This window comes from Tamandua tetradactyla, chromosome 23, assembly GCF_023851605.1.
Source record: "Tamandua tetradactyla isolate mTamTet1 chromosome 23, mTamTet1.pri, whole genome shotgun sequence".
Taxonomy (NCBI): domain Eukaryota; kingdom Metazoa; phylum Chordata; class Mammalia; order Pilosa; family Myrmecophagidae; genus Tamandua; species Tamandua tetradactyla.
In genome coordinates this window covers 40563914-40590549 of record NC_135349.1, presented here as the reverse complement: position 1 = coordinate 40590549, position 26636 = coordinate 40563914, and the positions used below count along the sequence as shown (strand labels likewise).

Below are 26636 nucleotides of genomic sequence, written 5' to 3'. Positions count from 1 at the left end.
ACCTCGGGAAAAGCTCTCAGGGACCTGGCTTGGGTCATGTACCAATTACTGTGGCTTGGAGGTGGTAAAATCATGCCTGGGCTGTCTACCCACCCTGGAACCAAGGAAGGGGCGATTCCCACTCAAAACATATGACCCCAACTTAGTAAGACTAGGGGTCGGTAAACTTTTTTTTATGAAGGGCCGGGTAGTAAATATTTTCGCCTCACGGCGCCATCTTGCCTCTGTTAGAACTACTCAATTCGGCGATTGTAATGCTGTAGTGCAAAAGCAAAAAAAACAGCCAGTGGTTGGGGCTGGTGCGTGGGGTGGTGGGGTGGGGTGGGTGTAGTTTGCCAGCCCCTGTAAGAGTCAGTTTGGGTGCTGTGACCTGAGAGGAGGGAATGGGCTGTGGGCAGGCAACCGCGCCGGTGACTATGATGTCTGAGAAGGGCGGGGGAATCACGGAAAACGAGCCTGCAAGCTCAGGTTGCATAGGGTTTTGAATGTCTGATGAAAAGATGTGGATTTTCTTCTGGACCGTTGGAGACCCTGAGCAGCCTTGAAAATCATAGTCAGGTTCCTGTTTGTCCCCAGCTACCCAGAGGTTGAATGGTACAGATGCGAGACCTAGGTTCTAACACTGAGCTGGAGGGTAGTCCCACTCTGCCCTGGCTGCTGACCCTTTGTGCAAGCCGGGGATTCTTTCTGAAGGAAAAGGAGTTGGACCCTCTGGATGGACATTTGGCTTCACCACCAGCAGAGAACTGGACTGGAAGCTCCCCAACAAGGCCACTGCTCCACCCAGCTCCAGGGTGCGTGTAGACACGGCGGTCATTGTGAGTGACCCCCAGCTGGAGTTGTGTAGTCCACAGCCTGAACAACTGTACATCATCTTCCTGCTTCCCAGGATGAACCACATCTCCCCTGCCTCAGCCTGGGCAGCACTTAGCACGTTTTTGGCCCTCAACATAATGCAAAATGTTAAGAGAAATCTGTAAAGGGGAGATGGGTCCAGCCATTCCGAAAGCACGTTGACAGCTTGCACTTTCCCCAGATTTATTTACCAAGTGGGCAGTTGCATGTTATCAAACATGCAGGGAATAGAAATGTCAAGCATATGAGCTTTGCGGTACTGTTCCTACCGTGACATCTGAGCTGAGAACTCAGGGGCTTGTCCCTCTGCAGGGTGGCCCACGGCCATGAGCTGGTCCCGTGTGTGTGCTCTTCATGCAATCTTAGGGGACACAGCGATGGTTGCCACACAGACTCCCATCAAATAGCCCCTTCTCTGCGCCCCTCAGTTTTATTTGGCTCGGCTGGCTTGGTGAGGGTTGAAAACTGTATAATACAACTGGCTCCTTTGGGGTCACTGCCAGGAAGACCTGATTATAGAGTGAATTAAAGTCAAGTTGTTTGGCCAATAAGTGTGCTTTGAGCACCCACTGTGTGCAGAACTCTTACAGGCCATGCTCAGTGGTGTGGTGTGCGCTCTTTGGAGTCTGGCCTCAGATGGGATTCTACCATTCCATGATGATGCAAGGTAGCCACCTGCCCCTACCTCTTCCCACTTCCATTTCCCTGGGCTGGAAAGAGAGGGTGGGGAGGTCGGGGGGTGGGGTGGGGAGTCATGGCACTTACCTCTGGGATCGTGTCAAAGATGAAGTGAGGTGGTTTATTCTGAGCATTTAGCTCAGAGCCCGGCACATAGTAGGTGCTTAGTACCTGGTGCCTTTGCTCATAATCAGGGCAGATCCTGCCATTAAAAGGCACGTCCCAGGATGGGAGGGATGGCAAGATGTGTACCATAACTGCCACAAAGGACACAAGGCCAATCAGGGAAGCGTACGCGGAGGGAATGTTCATTCATTCATTACTGAGAATCTGGATGTGCAGCACCCGCACCTGCTGGGCATTGGGCAGGGGAAAGCGGGCAGGGGTGATGGGACAGACGCCATTTCTGCCTGCAGCGAGCCGCAGTCCTGCTTATTGTCTGTGGCAGCTGGGGAGCAGGGCCGTGCAGGTGGAGGCGCATGGTGGCCCTCCGGTTTTTGATCCTCCCTTCCTTGGAAGACAGTTCTACTTTTTTTTTAAGGAGGAGACGGATGGATACGGTATCATCCTATTTAGGAGACTCCTTCCCCATTTCATCTGCTGCATTCACCTTTTACAGATCAGGAGCAGTGGGCAAGGAAACACTGGGCATTTTCCCCTTGTAACCTTGCCAGCCTTGTCCTGGCTGGGACCCTTCCATCACTTTTGCAGAACATCTAATCAAGGCTCATTTCTTGCTCAGAATGCTTCTGAAAACTGCTTTGATTCACAACTTGCATTTTTCATGGCTAGTTTCCATAGGGGCTTAAATGCCAGGTTGAGGGGATGCAGTCTCAGAAGGCATAAATCTACAGTCATTAGAGCTTAGGGGCATGTTATTAGCAGCATCCGTCCCCCAGTGACCTCGCCAGCTTCTGCCCCCCTCCTGCCCCTGCCCCCCTGCATCCTTACCTAGTGTTATGAGGATTGGGGGACATTAAAACCACCCAGGTTTTAATACTGTCAGCTGAGAGGTACTGAGCAGCTACCTGCTATGTACCAGGCAAAGTTCTAAGCATTTCCTGAGTTAACTCATCCAGGGCACATGACAACCATATTAGGAGGATGCTGTTATTGTTCCCATTTTACAGAAAGAGAAATGGAGGCACAGAGAAGAGATGGGACTTGCCTAAGTTCACCTAGTCTGGATTCAAACCCAGGGGTTGTGTTTGTCACCACTCCCCGTACCGTGGTGTTTTGCCCCTTTCCCCACCCCCCACCTTGAACCCAAGATGATGCTTTTCATTTTCTCAGTATTTTCCCATACTCACCAGGAGTAGCACACTAAGTCTTGGCTGCTGCAAATCTATAGCTGATTTATCACATCAAACTTCTGTCCTTATATCAGTGTTTCTCAGGGCCGTTTCTGTAGGCATAGCGCTGCCACTCAAAGAACCCTTGAGCGACGTTGTTATAGGATAATTTTTAAAGGTGTTAAGTTATAGACACAGTGGCTGTTGAACTAGCAGGACACTTGCCGAAGTTAGGATGCATACACAGAACTGCAGGGTTCCACTTGGGACTGAAGATTGACAAGTGCCCGTCTTTGCTTTGCCAGAGTGGCGCCACCATGTGGCAGTAGCCCGAACAGGCTTACCCCACCTCGGAATTATGCAAATATTGACCAATTGTTCTAAATTGGAGAGTACTCATCCATATCACTTCACACTTTGCCCACAAAGACGTGGTTGAGAGTTTAAGGATACCACACTGGTTCAAATTTGCATGATTCCAAGTTTACATAAAGCGCCTCTGAAAGCCGTTTCATCCTGAGTCCATCCTCCAAGGGGCAGAGTTGCCTGTCCTGGGGGATTCCTTGACAGCCATTGAGACCTCTTCCCCTCCTACAGGATGGCCAGTCGGACCAGTGACAAGGACAGTGACTCCGTCCACACAGCCAGCGAAGTCCCACTGACCCCACGAACCAGCTCCCCAGATCAGAGGCGTTCCTCCTCGGACACGTCCAAGTCCACGTACAGCCTGACCCGGAGGGTTTCAAGTAAGCTCCTGTCTGGGGGCCCCGGGGGGAACAAGTCCGTGCAGCTCAGCCGCCAGCCAGGGCCAGGAAATGAAAAGCCTGTTTGCTGGGTCCCCAGGAGAAACGGAGAGAGCTGGCATTCCTAGACACGCAGCGGCGTCCCCAAGGAGAGACGCGAACATGGGCACTGTTATTGCTGGGAAAGGGGGATAACAAAGACGACCGGGAGAGAACGATACGTGGCAGAGGAATGCCTGGCACCGGATTTCTGCCGGGTTCAGCCCAAAGCCATCCTTTTGATTGATGTTTGCTTTTTCCCATGACCATTTTGATCAAATTGATCGATAATAGTTAAGGTATATTGTTTCAACCCCGAAAAGGCGAGTCTTACCATATTGTCAGTCATTGTTGCAGGCGCAGGTGTTTTTGGAGACCTGGTGGATTGTCACCGAGTGAGTGCAGAAGGTTGGATAAAATAAAACACCACCCTAATGCAGTGACAAATAGCACCTGACCCTTGGCCTCGGGGTCAGGGATACTAGGGCAGGGTTGAGACTGTGGCCAAATGGAAAGAGAGGGCAGCTGCCACAGAATCCCCCCTGGTTGTCATGGGACTGTGGTCCCAGTATGGTGTCATCTTTCTAAAGAGAAACTGGATTTTTATGTGAAATTTCTTTACTTTGAACCCCATCCCCCCAAATTTATCCATGAGTTGAATTTGGCCCAAAGATTACCCACCCAACCTGTCCACTCTCTCATATAATGTGTGTGTTTGACCTGTTGACCTGATTTGGGTGGGTAGGGTGGAGAAGAGAGGGGGTTAAAGCCTCCCTACATCCCACAAAAATATCTCTGTCCTGCTACTTAGCTGATGTCTGAAATTCACTAAATAGAGAAAGAGAGCTTAAAATTCACAAAACCTATCCTGTTGAGTGGAAACGTTTTGTGTCTGACCTTTCCTGGGCATAAATGGGGAAGAAAAAGGAAGTAGAGAGTTCAAGGACTAAATGGTGGAACAAAGGGGTGGCCGGCCCCTCTGGGCCTCAGTCTTTCCATCTGTGAAATGAGAAGGCTGGTTTCAGCCTGCATGGCTTTTGAGCATTTCAATGGGCCTGGGCCAAGTCCAGATGTGCCGTAAATCTAAAATATACCCTGGATTTTGAGCACAATGTGAAAAAAAAAACAACAAAGGAATTCGAAGAATTTGTCTCACTAATTTTTTTTATATTGATTACATGTTGAAATGATAATGTTTTGGATATATGGGGGCTAGATAACATATCATTAAAATTAATTTCACCTGTCTTTTCACCGTCGAGGCTACAAATTTTTAAGCAATATACATGGCATGCTTGTTGGGCTTGCATTATATTTCTAGCAGACTGTGCTGGCCCAGATGATTTCTGAGGCTTGCACGCAGTTCTAGCGCTGATGATTTCCGCTGAGCGAACATTTATCAGACTGCCTCCGGAGTGCCAGGGAAGAGGCTTCTGATTTTAGCTGGAAAGACAGATGTTTGGGCGATAAACAAGAACTCCTTGAGAGGGATAAGCAAAGATTACAGTGATGGGCTTGGGGGCAGCTCCTTCTGCTGATTGATGGAGATGGGGAGGCTTCCGGGAAGAGATGAGTTTGAATATGAGCCTTGAGGAAGTAGAAGAAGCCTTTCCATCCGTTGAGCTTGCAGTTTGTGCCCTCTCTGTTCTGAGCCCTCTCCCTGTGCTGGCTCAGGGAAGTCATCACTGCAGTCCTGGGAGGTAGGATCTGTTTTACAGATGGGGAAACTGAGTCCCAGAGAGTTGAAAAAATGTACCCAAGTCACCCGGCCTATAGGCAGCTGGGATAGAATTCCATCCAGCCTGTCTGGCCCCAGGGTCCTGGGGCTTCAGGGTGGAGGCAGCTTTGACTGGGGGAGGAGGAGGGGGGAGGGGGAGGGGGCAGGGGGAGGTCAGCTCTGCCCCTTCCAGCTGTGGCACCTTCCGCAAGTTACCTAAAATTTGTCAAACAGAGGTGATAGCGAACAGCTAATCCTTCGGGGATGGGGAGATTGGCATCCCCCTGGGCACTCAGGACTGTGCCTGGCCCTCAGCTGCTTGCCATGAGGGTGCGGGTAAAGCCATCGCCTGGCGTAGAATGAGTGACGTTTCCAGGGGTGGCGAGAGGCCGGGGAAAGAGCATGTTGAAGCGCTGTGGCGTGCAGCCGCCCCCACCCGGGTCGCTTCTTCACTGTCACTTCCGCGCCCGTTTAGGTCTGGAGTCGAGGCGGCCCAGCTCCCCGCTGGTGGACATCAAACCCATCGAGTTCGGCATTCTCAGCGCCAGGAAGGAGCCCATCCAGCCTTCGGTGCTGAGGCGGACCTACACCCCCGACGACTATTTCCGAAAGTTCGAGCCCCGCCTGTACTCGCTCGATTCCAGCAGCGACGACGTGGATGTCCTGACGGACGAGGAGATCCTCACCAAGTACCAGCTGGGCATGCTGCACTTCAGCACCCAGTACGACCTGCTGCACAATCACCTGGCCGTGAGGGTGATCGAGGCCCGGGACCTGCCGCCGCCCGTCTCCTACGACGGCTCCCGCCAGGACCTGGCGCGCTCGAACCCCTACGTGAAGGTGTGCCTCCTGCCGGACCAGAAGAACTCCAAGCAGACCGGCGTGAAGCGCAAGACGCAGAGGCCGGTGTTCGAGGAGCGCTACACCTTCGAGATCCCCTTCCTCGAAGCGCAGAGGAGGACCCTGCTCCTTACCGTGGTGGATTTTGATAAGTTCTCCCGCCACTGTGTCATCGGCAAAGTGTCCGTGCCTTTGTGCGACGTGGACCTGGTGAAAGGCGGCCACTGGTGGAAGGCGCTGATTCCCAGCTCGCAGGTAAGGGGGTGGGGGCCGGGTCTCCTCTGCGCGGCGGTTTGAAGGTTTTTATTTTATATTATATGTATCTGCATTTTTAAAAAGCTCTCCGGTTTCGCATAATTTTAGACGCATAAGAAGTTGCAGGGATAGTCGTGAGAGTCCCCACGTACTTTCACCCAGCCTTCCCCTCCCCCCACGTGGCACCAGATGCAGCCGTCGTGCATTATGAATAGCACGAAATTGACTGGGTGCAGTGTTGTTAGCTTAACTGCAGACTTTATTCAGATTTTGCCAGTTCAGTGCACCATTCTTCCTTCCTTCTTACCTGCTTTCCTTCCTTCCCTTCCTCCCTCCTTCCTTTCTCTTCCTTTCCTCTCCTCTCCTCTCCTCTCCTTTCCTTCTTTGCCTGCCTTATTTGTTTCTTCCTTCTGGTGTAGCGCTCTATGAAATCCTACCACATGTGTAAGTCTGTGTTACCCCTCCCACCCTGTGAGCCTCCATGACTGATGCCAGCTTATTTAACAGAAAGAATGATTGTCCAGAGAATGAAGCTGTTAGTCATTGTGACTTTCAGAAATTGATTTGGGGGGGGTGGGGGGGAACATGAGGAATAGAGAACGGAATGATCTATGGATGTTTTACAGGCAAGTTGTTAGATTGGCTTCTTCTCCCCTGCCAGCCCACGGTCATGCAGTTGGCCTCTTGGGGGGCCCCCCAGGACCAGGCTCTGTCTCCAGCTGACTGTTTGACCCCCACCAACGGGCAGTCCTGTGTGCTGGAGAATGGTGTGGGGAGCCCAAAGGAAGGAAAAGACCCCGCCGGTGGAAGGCCAGTGTGGTGTGTCCACGCTGAGGAAAGTAGTCCTAAGTGGCATAGGCAGGGTTGTGTTTACGTGTGTGTGTTGCATCAAACACACTGAGGTTCTCAGAGTTGTGCTGTCCTGGCCAGGAATTTGATGACCCAGCATCACGTTTGGGGATGCAGGTTTTAAACGTGTCAGTGGGTGTGTTTTTGTGTCTGTGCATGTGTGTTTCAATACCTGTGTTCACAGATACAACATTTGTGCCTTTCTAAGTTTAGGATTCCCAAGAAGACCTTGATGCAGAGAGTCATTTATTAGGGAGATGACAGTGGTAGGAAACACCATTATGGAGTGGGAAAGCCATCTAAAGGATGCCTTATCAAGCCAGCTACCAGTGTGGGTGACTGAAGCTTAACCCTGCTGGGGAAGCGGGTGCCGGTGGAAAACACACACCGCAGAATCGTTCCCCCTGAGCGGGAGGGAGCTGGGGGATTTATACACCACCTCCTGTCAGTCACTGAGTGAGGGTGTTGGGAGCTGGGGAGGTTAACTCCCTGGCACTTCCGGACTGTTAAACTGGCAAGTCAAGCAACTTTTGACATCCAGAAATGCAAAAAAAATTAAAGTTCAGGGGAGCTGGCAGCTGGAAGCCAGGCTAGTGTGCCCCGAAGTGGTAACAGCAAGGAGAGGCGGACTAAGGTGTTGCTTTAATCCCACACCAGCATCATAGGAAATTCCTCTTGGTGGTCCCCTCCTCCCCATATCCTCAGTTGGGATCTATAGGGTACTTCCTGTGTGTCCTCAATACTTGACGCCTCTGGTTTTCAAAGAATTACCCTTTGTAACCAAGGAAACTGCAGTTCAGAGAGGGTTTTCTAGCTTGCTAGCTGCTGGAATGCAACACATGAGAGATGGATTGGCTTTTAATAAAAGGGGATTTATTTTGTTAGTTCTTCAGAGGAAAGGAGCTAACTTTCCACTGAGGTTCTTTCTTAATGTGGGAAGGCACAGAATGGCCTCTGCTGGCCTTCTCTCCAGGCCTCTGGTTTCCAACAACTTTCCCCGGGGTGATTTCTTTCTGCACCTCCAAAGGCCTGGGCTGAGCTGCTTGGGCTGTGCTACATTGCTCTCTCTCATATAAGCACCAGCCAATTAAGTCAAACATCATTCATTGCAGCAGGCACCCCTCCTAGCCGAGTGCAGATGTCATCAGCAACAGATGAGGTTCACGTACCATTGGCTCATGTCCACAGCAACAGAACTAGGTGCCTTCACCTGGCCAAGTTGACAACTGAATCTAACTACCAGAGCGGATGACCTGCTAGACAAAAGAAAAGGTCTTGCCAAACTCTGTTTCCCACATTAGTAGGAGACCCGGAGGTAGAGAATCAAGACACCCACACATCTTATGACCTTAAGTTTTTGCTCAAATGTCACCTCTTCAGTAAAGCCTTGCTGGCACCGCTGCCTCCATCTGGGGCCCCCAAAAGCACAGGTCAAGATGAGGTCCTGAAAGAGGGGTCAAGATGCCCCCACGGCCACACAGAAGGGCTGGGACGGAAAGGAGAAAGAAGCATAGTAAACACTGTCATTGCACCCACAAGGCACTGCCCACTCTCCACCTCTCCCATTGTCGGGAAGTTTGGAAGGGCTGAGGCACTTTGTGCAGTGCCAGGTACCTGTAAGCCCTCAACACATGTTACCAAAAAGCGGGAGGTGTCAAAGGGACGTTATTGGGACATATGAAAAAATTGGAATTTAGACGAAGCTTTATATCAATGGTTAAGTTTTTGAACTTGATAACCTTGTTCTTAGGAATGCACATGGTGTATTAAGCATTCAAGGAGCATGATATATACAATCCTCTCTCAAATGTTAAGAAAATTGTTAGATGAATAGATGATAGAAAGACAATGAAATGGCAGATGTGTCAAAGTGTTTAAAAAATTGGTGGATCTGAGTATCTGGGCAGGTGGGGGTATTGTGAGGTTTGTATTCTTTTTGCATCTGTTCCGTAAGTTTGAAATTATTGCAAAATAAAAAGTTTGAGGGAAAAAAAATGAAGAAGTCCAAGAACAGAAGGCGTGTTCTTTTTTTTTAATTTTTCTTTTTACTGTGACGTATAGCATATATACAAAAAAGCAATAAATTTCGAAGTACATTTTAACAAGTAGCTATAGAATAGATGTTAAAGTTTGGTATGGGTTACAGTTCCACAGTTTTGTTTTTCCTTCTAGCTGCTCCACAACACTGGAGACCAACAGAAATATTAATATAATGATTCAGCAGTCATAGTCAGTCATTAAATTTTAACTTCTCTATTATTCTCCTCCTTCTCTTTAAATAACATATATACATAAAAGCAATAAATTGGGTGCACAGGTGGTTCAATAGTAGAATGCTCGCCTGCCATGCAGGAGACTCAGGTTTGTTTCCCAGACCGTGCGCCCAAAAAAAAAGCAATACATTTCAAAGTACATCACAAAAATTAGTGGTAGATTTCAGAGTTTGGTATGGGTTACAGTTTCACAATTTTAGGTTTTTATTTCTAGCTGCTCTAAGGTACTGGAGGCTAAAAGAAATATCAGCATACTGATTCAGCACTCAGATTCATTTGTTAAATCCAATCTTCTCTGTATAACTCCACCACCACCTTTGATCTTTCTCCCACTCTTTAGGGGTATTTGGGCTCTGCTCATTCCAGCCTTTTCATGTTGGAAGGGACTGTCGATAATATGGGACGGGGGGATGGAACTAGTTGATGTTCTGGAAGGGCTGGCCCCTCTGCATTTCAGGATTTATCTGGTCCAGGGACCCATCTGGAGGTTGTAGATTTTGGAGAGTTACCCTAGTGCATGGAATCTTTGTAGAATCCTATATAATACCCTAGGTGTTCTTTAAGATTGGCAGGAATGGTTTTGGTTGAGTTTTGGCAAGTTATGATAGGTAGTAGCAATGTCTAACTGAAGCATGCCTAAGAGTGGCCTCCAGTGTAGCCTCTCGACTCTATTTGAACTCTCCAGTGTAGCCTCTCGACTCTATTTGAACTCTCTCAGCCACTGAGTCCTTATTTGTTGCACTTTTTTCCCCCTTTTGGTCAGAATGGCATCCCCTGGTGCCAGGGCCAGGCTTATCCCTGGGGGTCATCTCCCATGTTGCCAGGCAGACGTTCATCCCTGGAAGAAGACATGGGTTCTTACTCTTCTTTTTAAATACAATATTCATTAGACCTTTAAAATGCAGTGAGGTGTACAGAATAAAACAAAAACTGGCCTGAAATCTCAGTGGCCAGATAACCCCTATTGACATTTAAAAGGAACAAGTTAAAGTAATGCATGTGTGAGATGAGCAAATCCGAGTGTACAGAAAGATACACATGGATAAATGAAAACCTCTCTCCTTCTCCTGCCAAGTCCTTGCTCCTCAAAGATAATTCCCTTGAGTAGTTTCTTGTGATTCTTTTAAGGAACATATTTACACAAAGAGGTTCAGACTCAATGTCTTGTTTTGCCCTTGGCTTGTTTTGTATTGAACGTAGCTCAGAAATCCTTTCATTTGAGCCCAACAGTGACTCCACTTAGGGGGCCATTTGGAAGGAAATTAGAGACCAGCCCAATTTGGTGGGATATCCTGGTTGAAGGTACAGGGATGGGAGACGGTGAAACATAGGTGAGGTGTCTTAGTTTGCCACAGCTGCTATGACGAATACCACACACTGCAGAGCAGTCAGTACACACATATTTATTGATTAAGTTCACCACTCATCTGGGTGTAGTCCATGGCACCCCAAAACAATGACAATTGTGACTCCAAAGGCCACTGATCCCAGATTAACATAACAGACGTAATAATAATGGAAAAATTTGAAATACTTTGAGAATTACTAAAATGTGACACAGAGGCATGAAGTGAGTGCATGCTGTTGGAAAAATGGTGCTGACAAACTTGCTTGATGCAGGGCTGCCACAGACCTTCAACCTGTAAAAACACAGTATCTGTGAAGCACAATAAAACGAGGTGTGCCTTCGTTCTACATTCTCTGCCTTGGAGAAACCACGTAGAAGATGGCAGATTTTAGGACCAGCAGAGAGGAACCCTCTGCCTTACAACAGAGTGTCTTTTCTGTCTCATGTTTTCAAACATTGCGCCTTTGATCTGGGCATTCGGGAAATTGGCAGCGATTGGAGCTGCTGCATTTTTTGTCTCGCTGGTAATGTTTGGCTTAAAGATCATGGCAATGAGGACCTAAATACGAAGTGTGGTGGATGGTTGACACAGGCATGAATTTAAACTGGTTGTTAAGAGAAGTTCTATTCATCAGAGTGGTTTGAAGTGAATTGGTGCTATAGCCAGTTGAAGAAAAAAATCTGTGTAGGTACAACACTCTCTTTTTGAAATATCTTTGCAACTTTTATTTTATGAGAGAACTTTTGGATTTACAGAACAATCAGGCATAAAGTCCAGCATTCCCATATACCGCCGTATTATAACACTTTGCATTGGTGGGAAACCTTTGTTGCAATTGACGAAAGCACATTTTTATGATTGTACTATTAACTATAGTCCATATTTAACTTAGGTTCAGTTTGTGCTGCGCCATTCCATGGATTTTTAAAAAATTTTTTTGTTCTAGTTATATATATATATATAAAACCAAAGATTTCCTCTTTTAAAAACTTTCAGATATGTAATTCAGTACTGCTGGTTATGTTCACAGTCTTGTGCTACCAGCACCACCATCCATTACCAAAACTTTCCCAATTAAGCATTAAATCCCTACACCCTCCCTTTTTGAGCCGTTAAAATATCCAGGAGGGGGCAGGCCACGGTGGCTCAGCAGGCAAGAACGCTTGCCTGCCATGCCAGAGGACCTGGGTTCGATTCCCGGTACCTGCCCATGTTAAAAAAAAAAATAAAAATACCCAGGAGGAAGGCAGTTCATTTTCTCTTGAGATCATGTGACTTTTGGCAGACGTGGGCAGGGTGGTGGAGAGATGTGATGCCCTGTGCACAGATCATTAGGAAGGGCTGGAGAACTTGCCCCAGCCCCTCCACTGGTTGAGATGTGACTGCAGCCATGTCGCCTTGCGGGCGCTGTGCTCATGGCACGTGGGAGCCATGTTCCTTCTCTCCCTTGCAGTGCATCGATAGAGAAACAGCTGTTTTAGGTGAAAATAGCATCTGGATGTAAAAGTGCTTTGACTTGAGAAAAATTACATGCATCTAAGAATAAAATATGAATTATTCATTTATTTATTCAATAGCTGTCATGTTGTGGGGTCTTTGGCTAATAGTATCGCTAAAAGTCAAGGCACGTTCACTCTGGGCCAGGCAATGGTGGAGACGATTTACGTGTTAAACATGGACTATAGTTAATAGTACAATTATAAAAATGTGCTTTCATCAATTGCAACAAATGTACCACCCCAGTGCAAGATATTAATAATAGGGTGGTATTCTTTAGAGAGAGAGAGAAGCTAATAAACGTGTCCATGCTGCTAACTGGTAGAATGGAGGGTCTTTGGCTTAAAAATCCCAGTCCCGTAACCAATGCAGTAGCTGCCTCTGCACAGAAAGCAAAACAGAGTCCTCATGGAGCTTACCTACTAACGGAGAGCTACAGACAGCAAGCAAAACAGTTAACAAATAACACCATGCCGGTATCATAGGTGCCCAGAAGAAAAATAAAGCAGGATAAGGGTCTGGAGAGGTGTGGCTGGGTGGTGAGTGTGGGGTGGCTGTTTTACATGGGTGATGTGGGGACATTTGAGTAGAGAGCTGGGTGGCGTGAGGGAGTGAGTCTGGGTATGAAGGAGAGAACATTCCAGGCTGCATATATAGGAATTCCAAAGGCCCAAGGCAGAAGCTTGCTTGGCATGCTGGAGGTGGGACTATAGTGAGGGAGAAGGGGAGGGCCAGGTGATGAGGTTGAATTGGTGTAAAATGTCTTGCCAACTGAGCTAAAGACTTGGATTTTATCTTCAATGTGGTGGAGAGCCAGGGAGAGTTTTGAGAAGGGAGTGTTTTATTTCCTAGTCTGCTCAAGCAAATGCCATAAAATGGCTTGGCTTAAACAATGGGAGTTTATTTGCTCACAATTTTGAGATTGGGAAAATGTCCAAATCAAGGCATTGTCAGGGCGACACTTTCTCCCTGAAGACTGTGTTTGTGGAGCTGGCTGCCCGTGATCCTTGGTCCTTAATTTGTCAACAAGACGGCATCTCCCGGTCTCTCCCTTCTCTTGTGGGTTCCACTGACTTCAGCCTCTGTCTGCTGTTTCTGAGGCTTTCACTCTCTCTGTCTGAATTTCATTCTGCTTATAAAAAATTCCAGCGATAGGATTAAGACCCATCCTGATTGAGCTGGCCACACCTTAACTAAAGTAACCTCACCAAAAGGTCCTTACAGTGGGTGGCCCCCCACAGAAATGGATTAAAATCAAGGCCTGTTTTACTGGGGTAATACAACTTCAATCTACCACTGGGTAACCAATCAGCTTAGGTTTAAGTGTAAAGGATGGTAGACTCCGTCCACTCAAATAAGGAACTAATTTAAGAGTCAACCTCCTCACCTGGCCCACATTTCCCCAAAACCACCTCAGCATATGCTAATGAAGGATTAAGTTTACTAGAATATGACAGGTGCTTGGGGTATGAAGCTTGCTTGATTGATCCCCTCTATATAAGGGCAGTTGGATATGCAAATAAAGGATTCAACATACCCTAATCTGTGATTGGTCAAAAACTTAATGAATCATTATGATAAGGTATAGAAAACTCACTTTTTGATTGGCTCACTTCCCAGACTGGATTGTAACTCCTAAGTAGCCAGCCAATGGTGAACGCCGGGGAGGGACTCCTTTGCATCAGGGACTAAGATAAAAGGAGCCTGCACGCTGCCAGACTCTGCACTCGCTTGCCACTTGTTCCTGTGAGTGCCCTTTCTCATGAGAGAAATAAAAGAGCTTCTGCCATACTGCGTGAGTGTCCGAAGAACTCACTTGAGCTGATAACACTGCTCCATACATAAATATGACAAAGGACTTATATCCTAAACATATGAAGAACTCTGACAATTCAAAGATAAAAGCACAAAAACACAAAATCGGCAACAATTTTGAACAGAAACTGCCTGACATAAGATGTATGAATAGCCAATAAGCACATGAAAAGATGCTCAACATCATTAGCCATCAGGGAAATGTCAAGCAAAGCCACGCGGTACTCCCCCTGCCCACTTCCCACCCCCACCCCGAACGGCTGGTGTTGGTGAGAATATGGAACAAATGGAAGTCTAATAAATATGTGGTGGGCGTTAAGTGGTATCACCGCTCTAAAGCTCCAGCAGTTTCCTTTGAAGCAAAACATGCATCTGTCTTTGATCCCGCAGTCCCACTTCTCAGTATTTACCCAAAAGAAGTGTAAACGTATGTCCACACAGAAACTTGTACCTGGGCAGTCGCCCCAGCTTTATCTATAATAGTCCCAAATTAGAAACATGGCAGTTATCCATCTGTAAGAAAAGGGATCAGAAACTATTCTGTTTGAATAATGGACTATTACTCAAAAATAAAAAGGACAAAAATCCTGGTACAGCAGCACAGACGAATCTCACAGGTATTGGGCTAGGTGGAAGTCAGACACCAGAAAAGCTCATACTCTATGATTGCATTTATAGGACGTGCAGGAACAGGTAAAATCCATCTGCTGGGGAAAAAATCAGAATAATGGTTGTGATCGAGAGAGTAGGGGAGAGGAAAGGGGAAATATTCTGGGCTGACAGTAATGTTCTAAATTGTGATAGGCTTTGGGGATACACACTGCATACCTTTGTCAGAACTCAGCAAGTGTTCATTTAAAATATGTACATTTCACTGTAGATATATTTTACCTAAAAAAAAAAAATAGGCATAAACAAATCGTGAACTCTGGTTAATGATGCCCCTGCTCAGGTGTTTAGGAGGATGTGTACTAAGAACTGCAACTTCCTTTGAAATGCATCAAAGAAGGCCGATGGGTAGAGATGCGATAAAGCAAATAGAGGATATTTTAAAAAATGAATGCCGGATTACTCTATTAATCACAGAACAGAGATGACGCATAGGTGGGTGTTCACTGTACAATACCCCCAGCTTTTCTAATTGAAGATGTTTATAATAAAATGGCGAGCACATTGCAAAAAAGAAATGGGGCATCTCCTAGGTGAGGGGTGATGGGGGCCTGGGCTCGGGTGGAGGTGCCGGTGGCCGAGCGGTCAGTCTGGGACACATTTTGAAGTCAGTCTTTGATGCTGGTTAGTGCTTTAGACATTCACCTCCACCAGGAGCTATAAAGAGAGCGGAGATTTCTGCTGCTGTGTTCTCTACCTCTCCCAAACGCCCGTCTCACCGGGGGGAACGTGGAGCCCCCCCACCCCCCCACCCCCCCCACCCCCCCCACCCCCCCACTGATTTTAACCCCCGAGTCTTGGGTGAGAGGCTCACCAACCTGGGCTTTAGCAAATGCCCCAGGAGAGTCTAACACAGGGGAGCCTGGCCCTCATTCTCGGAAGCATCGGGGCGCTGCTGAAGGCCGGGAGAGTTTGGCCATGGGGGCTCCCGGATGGGCGCGGGGCTGACCTTGGCCGGAGGCTGCGATGAATGAACGGGAAGATGCGGTTGGTCCAGCGTCTGCACTGCCCAGGGCCCGGGGCACAACGCGCTCGGCCAGCGGCCGCTGGTAGGATTGCTTTTGATGGAAGCATCCTGGGAAAGAGCAGGGGGAGGAGGGCGAATTCTGATCCGTGTCGGGGTATGGCGTCTTATATTCCAAAGCCAACCTACCTGCTGAGGAGGAGTGTTTGATTTGAGCCTGGAAGAAGCAAACGTGTTCAGTCGAAAGTGGTATTTGCGCCCCAGAATGCTGAATATTTATATTTCTGAAAATTGCTTTAACCTGAGATTTGGTCTAGCCGAAGGAAAACCTTTTAGACCTTTGACACCCAGAGTTCAGGGCCCTGTGGCGTAGGAAGGGAAGTCTGTACGGTTTGCCTCTAACCAGGTTACATTCCGAGAGGCTGGTAGCAGGAAATGTGTTCCGTGCGTTCCCCACATGCCAGGCCCTGAGCTGAGTGATTGCCTGCGCTGCCCTGTGGGGTGGACACTAACTGCATCTGCATTTTGTAGGTGAGGACCCCGGAGATCCAGAGAGGTTAAGCAACTTGCCCAAGGTAGCACAGCTGGAATGGGGACTTGAGTGTGAGACTGGCTCCAAGACCCTGCTACTGCTATGATTTGATTTCCTCAGGAAGAAGTCAATTGACCTATCCCATCTAACTGGGGCGTGATAAGTCGGTGTTTCTCATGAAGATACCCCAATTTTTAATATCAATTTGGGTCTTTCTTCCTTCCGTCTTTGAAGATATCCCCTTAGAAGGGGTTCTGACTTTGCTAAGAATCTTTACCGGCCTATCTTTTAGGAACCCTCTCTGAATCTGAGGTTAGTGCTTGTGGTTTCTCACAGGAGGGCATATGGATCAGATTATTTAGAAATGGCCTAAGGACAAGCTGATTTGAATGTGGTGACCAAATAGGTATCTGGGTAGGAAATCCGGTTTTGAGTTGAGGAAGAGAAAACGAAAACGAATCCCAAAACAAATGACGTGTCTCTGAGGTAAAGAGACCAGCTTCCTTAGGCGGCCCCCCAAAATGTCCATGTTCATCAGGAATCTTGGTTACCGCTGAGAGACCCCACCTCAAACCGGCTGTGGCCACAGTGAGGGTCTGTGGGAATGTGGGCTCCAGGCACCCTTGGGTCCAGGCTCTCGGGATCTTTCTCTTTCTGCTCCTCTAGCACCACCTCCTCTATTGTCTTTCTGCTCAGGCAGGCCCTTTCCACATAGAAGCAAAGTCGACCTTTCGTTGCTCCAGGGTTATCTCCTACCAGCCAGGCCACCCAGGTGGAAAGTTCCGGAAGTCCCAGGGAGAATTCTCCTGATCCTGGCTTGGTCGTGAGCCAGGACGTGCTCTGGGCTCCCCCGGGATGATCCTCACACCCAGGCTGGAAGGAAGCTCATTGCCACGCCCACGTTCTAGATTGCCCGTGAGGCCCCCTGCTCAGGGGCCTTGCAGAGCGATGGAAGTGTAGTTTAGGAGAAGGAAGGGTGAGTGTCTCTTTATTTAGCTGCAGTTCTCTCAGCTAACATTCGGCTGAAGAGCCTTGGCTGGCCTTGTCCTTAGTGAGAGGTGGAGGTCAGCTATTCAGAAGGCCCTGGCATCGGGCAGGGGTCTTTCCCCAGCACAGTGCCTAATACAGGACATCACACTTCACCCCTCTTGTCACCCCTTGAGTACTTACAGGTGGCTTTCCTTGGCCAAGAAGCAGCTCTCGAGGGTAGGCCCCCAGCAGATGGCTCAACCACATTTTCTCTGGTGTCTGCTCACCCGTGGGAGGTGGGATGGCCATCTGTTGTCTTAGGTTGGGTTCCCCTAGAAACGGACCCCTGAGTGGGGGCATTTTGTTTGGAAGGTGGTACCAAGAAAAATCAGAAGGGAAGGGAGGAAACGAGGTCAAAGGGCACCCAGTAAAGGGTGGGTCTCTCAAGCAAATGACCACTGTGGGGCACTGGAGCTTGAAGTTCCTGGGACCCCTGGGTAGGGCACGTCCTCAGGCGGGCCGTACCCGAGGAGCGAGAGAGCTGGGGCGTTGGTGCACCCACTGCCATCAGGTCCAGCTTGGGGGATGTTCCCAGGAGTCCTCAATTCCCTGACACCTCCTGCTTGCCTTGTGGGTAAGAGCAGGGGATTCGGGTGGCCAGAGAGAGCCCTCAGGCAGAGAGAAGCAGGGCTGGCTGACAATGGAAAGCTCAGCAGACTCAGGCACTAATGTGGCCCGAGCCTGGGGACATGCGCTTGCTCCTTGGCTCCTTCAGCCATGCCTATTCCTGCCAGCTGGGTCTTGCCAGGCTCTGCTTCCAGGTAGATGGTTCAACCCAGCCATCTTCCCTGGTGTCCACTCACTTCCCATTTCTCCTTTTCCCTGATCAGGAAGGGACAAAACAGATCAACAAGAACCCTGACCAAGCAGATGCCCCCAAATTAAAAGATACCTACTTTTTGTAGACATGTCTGTCCTCTGCCAGTGAGTCTCTTGGTGGCCACCTCTCTTGGCTCAGGGTGGGGAGAAAGGAGACCCACAGCTCTCCCCACTTAGCCGGCACCTCCCTCTGCCCCCACCTCTTCTGCCAGTAGAGTCTGGGATGGGTAGGTGGGTGAATACTGCAGGGCCCTCTGCCTCTTTCCAACCCGAGGAAGAGTTGTTGCGGCTCCTTGGTGCCTCTTTCCCGTCCTCAGCTTTGGGCCTCGGTGGCCAGTTCTGGGGTCAATGGGAAAAGTCCCCACTCAGCGTCCTCTTGATGCCCAAGTAAAGGCTTAGCCAGGGCCCCGAGCAGAGGGACTAATAAGTATCAGCATTTACTGCTATTTATTCTTGGTGTCTCTGGCACTTAGAAGAAACTCAGTAGACGCTAATTGACTTGAATAAACATCATCATGTAAATGGCATTTGCTTTTGAGTTTGATTGACCTGGTTAAAGAGCCAGTTGCCAGCTGTGTGACTTTGGATCTAAATCCTCCCTCTAAATTAGGGATGCTGATGTTACTTCCTGGGGGTGGGGGTAGGGGTGGAAGTATCGTGGCAATAGCTGTCATGACAGCTGACTCACATAGCACCCGCTGAGGGCTAAGCACTCTGCCCGTACTTTCATTATCTTAGCAATTACCATCAATCCATTTTATAGATGGGGAAACTGAGGCATGCTTTAACTAACATGCCCAGGGCCACAGAAGTAGTAAATGGCAACACTGGGATTTGAACCCAGGCAGCCCAGAGGCTCAGCCCTTAACGCCTCCACTCCACATACTTCTGCCAAACCAAGATCCAGCAGGTAAAGCACCTGGTGCATAGAAGACACTGAATACAGGAATTGGGAACCCCGGCACCGGGAGGTTGGGGACAGGGAGGAGAGCTGAAGAGGGAGGATGCCAAAAGGAGGAAGGCAGTGGGGGCCTTAGAACTCGATTTGTGTTTCAGTGTATGTTACTTGGGTCTTAACCATGCCCCGGGCAGACAGGAGATAGCAGGAATTTAGGACTTTCATTTAAAGCAGAAATAACTAGTGATTTGAGGTGACTGGAGTTATGTACTCGTTGGGCCTGATACCTGGGAACTGCCAGAGTTATAAACGCCCCCAACCTGCCGTGTTGGCTGCCAAAAACAGCCCAGTGAACAGTCCCCAAAATATATTTCGTATTTTGACATCCCCCCTCGGCCCGATACCATAATAAGCAAAGCCCTTGACAAGGTAAATGTCAAGTTTTTAATAAAAATCCCTCTTTAACTCGGCCCCAAACTCTCCAGGCAGAACCCTGGCCTTTGTGTGGGTGTTAAAAATTGCTTCCTGCCCAGGTTTTGGTGGCACTGTCCATCCAAAACATTCTCTGGACCCAGGCCAGAGACTGACAAAGCAGCTGTCATCTAGAAGCTTCTTTTCATGTCGTTCTTATTGTTTTCCTTCTTTGTAAATAGAAATTGATTTGGGGGGCCTCAACCTAAGCTTTTGATTCCTACTCATAACTTAAGCTAGAAGAGGAACTGCAGATGATTTGGATCAACTTCCCTGTTTTGTAGATGAGCAGACTGTAGCACAGAGAGGTTAGGTGACTTGCCCAATGTCACGCAGCTTTCAGTGACAGAAGCAGAACTAGAATTAGTTCACCTGACTTCCAGGTCAGTGCACGCTGCTCCACACAAGGGAGACCCTACTGCCACACAGTCCTGGGTTCAAGTCCGAGCTTTGCTGCTCACTGGAGGTGTGGGCCTGGGTAAGTTATTTGTCATTTGTAAGCCTCAGTTTCCTCTTCTGTAAAGTGGGGCTCATGTAGTGTGCTGGACCCAGCTTCCACTGGCTCACAAGAGTAAATTATCAAATTTTCAGGATTTTCACAAGCTGGTTCGTTGGCTTCTCGTAGGTAACTTGAAATCTGCCTGTGGTATATGAAATGGACAGATATTACAAATCAAAGCATTTTCTTTTTTTTTTCTGGTAATTAAACATTAACTTGCACACCACAGATCATAAAGGTACTTAGTTCAGAGGCTGTTGTGGATGTTGAGTAAGCTAGTTCATGTAAGGTGCTATAGCATTTGTATACAGTGGTGCCACATCATGGTCAAGAGCGTGGACTTGAAGTTCTATAATTCTCAGGGCCAGCTGTGTGGCCCTAGGCAGTTGTTCACATCCCTAATAAAAATTGTAATTGCTGACGCTCCTTGAACACTCAGTTACTATTCTACAGGTTTTATTTTAATTTTAGAAACTACCAAGGGACTACCATTATCCCCATTTTACAGATAAAGAAACTGAGTCACAGAATGTTTGAGTCACTTTCCAAGGGCCATGGAAATAGTGAATGGAGGAGGTGGTCTTTAAATCCCAGTGGTCTGCCCCTGACTTCCACCCTGAGGCTCAGCATCCTTCTTGGTAAAATGGGGGGAGTACAACCTGATTGCAAAGATTGTAGTAATGGTGTCATCTGCTCATGCTTGTGGTGTTCTCATGGGCCTGGCACAAAGCAAGGCCACAGCCAATGTGAACTGACAACTGGTCAGCACTGAGTAAATATTGCTGTCAATCATTACTATGATGATTACATTGAAATCTTCTAATCTGGAGACCAGGACTCAGTTTAACCAAGGAGGATACAGCAACATTTGCCAGCCAAACAACTCATCAACTCCAGCCAGGGTGGAGAAGATAAGGCACTGAGCCTTGAACCGTTGGTGAGTTGGGTGGCCGAGGTATCTGGGAATAAGATCCAGAGAGAATACCGGGCTCTGTTAAGAGGGAGGGGTTGAAAGTTTCCACATGATGCCAACGTTTATTGAGCATCTACATATGGCAGGTTCTGGGGCTATACACATGATTGATACCTGACCCCTGCCCTCTAGACTCTCATCATAATATAATATGTAGCAACTATTGGTCAAGTGCTACCCGTTTTCTGGAGTGGTAAGCATTTTCCCCATATATCCCACTGGATATTCATACTAGCCTGTGAGCTCTGACCATCCCTCCCCATTTACATCTGTGGGAAATGAGGATCAGGTTGGACTTGCCCCAAGTTATTCAGGGAATAAATGAGGAGCTGGGACTTGACCTTAAGCAGGGCAACTCCTAAGTTCATTCTTCTTTGCTACCTAGAGAAAGTGGACAGTCACATCCATGAATAACTGATGCAAGGTGAAAATTCACAGGGCTAATTCAGTCTTAGTTTGCCAGGCTGCTCTGACCACACACTGGTTGGCTTAACGATGGGAATTTATTGTCACGTGGTTTGAGAGGCTAGAAGTCCCAAATCAGGGCTTGGCAAGGCTGTGCTTTCTCTCTGAAGTCTGAAAGCTTTGATGCTGGCTTGCTGCCATCCTCGAGGCTCTTTTCCTTCCGTCCCTGCCTCCCATCACACAGGAATGTCTTCCTCTTGCTTCTGCTCACCTTTGACTTCCAGCTCCTCTGGCTGCATCGGAAATCCCTGTCTTAATAAAGCCTCAGTCCCACAGATTAAGGCCTGCCCTCCATCAGGTGGGTCATACCTAAATAGGATCTTAGAAGGTCCTATTACAAACGAGTCTACACTTTAGCTGATAATGCATCTTCTTAGTCTCCTATTTGCAAACGAGTGGAGACCCACAAGAACAGGGGTGACGATTAAGAACATGTCTTTGTAGGGTACACAATTCACCCTTCCACAGGCCATAAAAGGTGTCTTTTCAATTCAAGCAGCACGGGCTGGCTGCAGTGGCTCAGGGCGGGACACGGCAGCTCAGCAGGCAGAGTTCTCGCCTGCCATGCCAGAGACCCGGGTTCAATTCTTGATGCCTGCCCATGCAAAAAAAATCAATTCAAGCAGCAGCAAAACTGACTGAACAGCTTAAAGGAAATGATGAATGTAATGATAATAGACCCACCCACTAAATGCTGGACTTTAAACCCTTCTTATATATGAATATATTTAATTTTTGCAACTGTATGAATTATTTTTACTTATTCCCACTGCATAGAAAAGAATACAGACCAGGGGAAGTTAAGAAACTGACCTAAGCCCACACAAGTAAGTAAATGGCAGAGCCAGGATTCAAACCCAGCTGCTTGGAAGAAGAAAAACTGGGCATCTAATGGGGAGTTAAAACTCAATTGGTATAGAATTTCTGTTGGGAGTGGTAGAAAAGTCTTGGTGATGGACAGTGGTGATGGTGGCACAATATGGCGAATATAATTAACAGCACTGAATTGTATATCTGCATGGGGCTAACGGGGAAAATTTTAGGTTGTATCTGTATTACTAAAATAAGGTTTTTTACGTGGGGAACTGTTGGAAGGGGAGAGTAGAGGAGTTCCTAGAATCAAAGGAATTGAATCACCAAGACCCCAGGACAGCTTTGGAGGGCAGGTCTCCATGGACTTCTCTCTAGAGCAGTGCTGTCCAGTACAGAAGCAACGTGATCCATACATCTAATTTAAAATTTTCTAGTGTCCACATTGAAAAAAACTAAAAAGAAGCAGATGAAATGTATTCGAACACTCCATTTTATTTACCCCGATATTCTAAAATATTATCATTTCAACAATTAGTGCGATACTCAGTGTTCTTTTCTCGTACTAAGCCTTCCAATCCATTGTCAGTTTTACACTGACAGCCCATCTCAAGTTGGATTTGCCACATTTCAGGTGCTCAATAGCCACATGTGGATGGCACTTCTGTATTGCACAGTGTAGTTCTAGAGGGATAAGATCAATTGAACTAGACCCCAAGGACTCCAGATCATTTTCTCTTTCTCTCCATTTGTGGTTCAGATCTCCAGGGGATGGAGCATCTGATGGGTCCCCCTTGAGCGGGGTGTCCACCATGGGCTCCATCAGACATTTCTGGACAACATGGCCTCCTTTAAACTGGCCAGTTACCAATTGATGTTGGTGTCAAGATGTGTGTAAACCCAGTGCTGGGAGAAAGAAGGGGAGGGAAAGATGAAGGAAGCAGCTCTGCTTAAGGGTTTCGTTCCTGGAGCAGTTCTGTCTGTGCTGGTGACCCTGCCAGCTTCCTTAACTCCAGGTGCCCCTCTGAGTGGGTATAGCAGTTAAATAGCTGGGAAAACGGGGGCAAATGCATCGAGGCTGAACGTCATTCATCAGCATCATGGCGTGAAGGCTGCGTATTCCCTAAGAAGTCCAGATAGGGGATAGCTCTGACTCCCCATCAGCCGTGGCCTTCTGGACCATCTCTCACTTGCTTTCTGAGGTCCCTTTCAGCAACATGTGCCACTGAGGCCCTGACTACCAGGACTGGCCAAGTGACCATATTTTCTGTAGTCAGAGCCTGTGTGAGGGAAGACATTGGTTTTCTGGGTGCTGATGGAATTGTGACAGAGACTTGCTTATCTGTGGTACTCAGAGACCCTCTGGAAGGGCACTTTGGACCACCAGGGACACAAACCCAACTCAGGCTCCCCTAATTCGGGTGGGTAGAACTAATTCAGGAAACTGAGAACTCCAGGGGTTCCCTGAGCTTCAGGCTCAGCTGGATCCAGGAGCTCAAACCTTGTCATCAGGGCTGCCTTTACCTCTTTCTTCATCCCTCAGATAGACTCTTTCTACATGATAGGCAAATGGCCACCACTGATCACAGCCCAGGACTCTGTATTAGTTTGCTGTTTCTGCAGTAACAAGGTCCCATAGATTTAGCGGCTTAAAACCACATCCATGTATCATCTCACACTTTGCAGGCCTGGCTCAACTGTGTTCTCTGTTCAGTCTCAGCAGGTTGAAATCATGTGGGAGCCAGGACTGTGATCTCCTCTGTTCCAAGCTCCCTCGTTGGCAGTGTTCAATTCCTTAGTAGTAGGACTGAGACTCTAAGACTGTAGATTCCACCTGCTGTTCCTTGCCAAGTGGATCTGTCCACAAACATGGCTGTTTGCTTCTTCAAGGCCAACTGGAGAACGTGTGCTACTGCTTCTTACCTCTTACTATTTTAGTGTCCTGGGCTTCTCAAGCAAATACCATGAAATATATCAGGTTAAACAATGGGAATTTATTTGTTGGCAGTTTAGAGTCTAAAAGAAAGTCCTAATCAAGGCATCATTAAGGCAATGCTTTCTTCCCAAGGACTGGTGTCCTGAGGCTGGCTCAGTGACCCTTGTCCTGGGCTCCTCTGTCATGTGGAAATGTATGGCCTCTCCTGGACTTTCCTTTCCCTTCTATGTTCCATTGAGTTTCAGCTTCTTGCTTCTGTGGTTTTCTCTCACTCGACCTGAATTTCGGTCTGCTTTTCAAGGACTCCAGTAATAGGATTAAGACCTGTCCTGATTGGGTTGGGCCACACTTTAAGTGAAGTAACCTTGTCAAAAAGTCCTCCTGACAATAGGTTCACACCCACAGGAATGGATTAGATTTAAGAAGATGTCTTTCTGGGGTACATACAGCTCCAAACCACCATGCTAACCTCTAAGTCCTCTTTCAAAGGACACATCTGATCAGGCCAGGGCCCCTGTTCTAATTTACTAGCTGCTGGAAGGCAACACACCAGAGATGGAGTGGCTTTTAATAAAAGGGAGTTTATTTCATTAGTTCTTCAGAGGAAAGGCAGCTAACCTTCAACTGACGTTCTTTCTTACATGGGAAGGCACAGGGTGATCTCTGCTGGCCTTCTCTCCAGATCTCTGGGTTCCAACAACTTTCCCTGGGGTGATTTCTTTCTGCACCTCCAAAGGCCTGGGCTGATCTGCGAGTGCTGAGATGAGGTGTGCTGAGGTGCTTTGGCTGTGCTATATTGAGCTCTCTCATTTAAGCACCAGCCAATTAAATCAAACATCATTCATTGCAGCAGGCATGCCTCCTAACCGACTGCAGATGTAATGAGCAACAGATGAGGTTCACGTACCATTGGCTCATGTCCACAGCAATAGAACTAGGTGCCTTCACCTGGCCAAGTTGACACCTGAACGTAGCTACCACAGAACCTCATCTGCAAAATCCCTCTACCTCTGCCTTTTAATGTAACCTAATCATGAGAGTGCTAGCTGGTCATCTTCACATGTCCCACCCATACTCAAAGGGAGGGGATTGTACAAGGTGTGTATGCCTGAGGGTGGAAATCCTGGGGGCCGTCTTAAAATTGGAAGGACTCTGATTGGCTGGTTTAGTCCCATGGCCATCACTTTGGCAAGGGATAGGACTTGGGATGGGTCAAATATAAGAGCTAACCCCACCCAAACTATAGCAAAAAAAGTTCTGATATCAAGAGAAGGGGTGGCTAAGAGTCACCCCTCAGCAAACCTCCTTTGATGCTCAGATATGGCCCCTCTCTCTCCAAGCCAACTCGCAGGTGAACTCACTGCCCTACCCCCACTACATGGGACATAACTCTCGGGGATGAGCCTGGCCCTGGCATCATGGGAATGAGAATACTTCTTGACCAAAAGGGGGACGATGAATGAAAGAAAATGAAGTTTCAGTGGCTGAGAGATTTCATATAGTGTTGATAGGTCTTTCTGGAGGTTATTCTTATATAGTATATAGATATTCCTTTTCAGTTTTTGGTTATTGGAGTAGCTAGAGGGAAATACTTGAAACCATTGAACTATAATCCAATAGCCTTGATTCTTGAAAATAATTAAATAACTGTAGAGCTTTTAAGGTGTGTCTGTGTGATTATGAAAACCTTGTGACTGACACTCCCTTTATCCAGTGTATGGACAGATGAATAAGAAGATAAAAAATAAACAATAGGGGAGTATGGGGATGATGGGATGTTTTTGGGTGTTCTTTTATTTTTATTCTTATTTTTATGGTTTTTAGGGTAATGAAAATGTTCAAAAGTCAAGTGTAATGATGAGTACACAGCTGTATGGTGATACTGTGAACCACTGATTGCACAGTTTAGATGATTATATCTCAATTAAAAAATCATTGAAGAAAAATAAAAAAAGAAGAAGGACTGGGGGATGTATTAAATAGAAACAACAGGTATCACCTATATGTATCCCAAAACCTGGAGGAAACATTGTCCTGCTAACCAACAGAAGAATTTCAGAGAAGAGCTAGTCTTCATTAGAATGGCACTGGGCATCCTATTATTACCACCTTGTATTAGCGTCATACATTTGTAATAATTCGTTGAAGAATCATCTTATTCTTGTACTATTAACTATAGCCCATCATCCACAATAGGGTTCGTTGTGTTGTTAGTCTTAGGTTTTATCTTTTAGTATTTATTCTAGTAATATATACAACTTAAAGTTTCCCCCTTTTAACCACATTTACCTATATAGTTCAGTGTTATTGATTACAGTCACATTAATATGCTACCATTACCACCACCCATTTCTTTACCTTTACCATCA

General features: G+C 47.4%; 1 protein-coding gene across 3 annotated transcripts in view; it reads left to right on the top strand.

Moving 5' to 3' along the window:
• The window catches only part of SYT17 (synaptotagmin 17), a 95965-nt gene that overhangs the window by 8515 nt on the left and 60814 nt on the right, over window positions 1–26636 (top strand). For all 3 annotated transcript variants that reach the window (XM_077141687.1, XM_077141686.1, XM_077141688.1), the window contains 2 exons: window positions 3423–3571; window positions 5800–6419. In XM_077141687.1, coding sequence (XP_076997802.1) covers window positions 3423–3571; window positions 5800–6419 — 769 coding nt within the window. The remainder of the gene's footprint in view (window positions 1–3422; window positions 3572–5799; window positions 6420–26636) is intronic.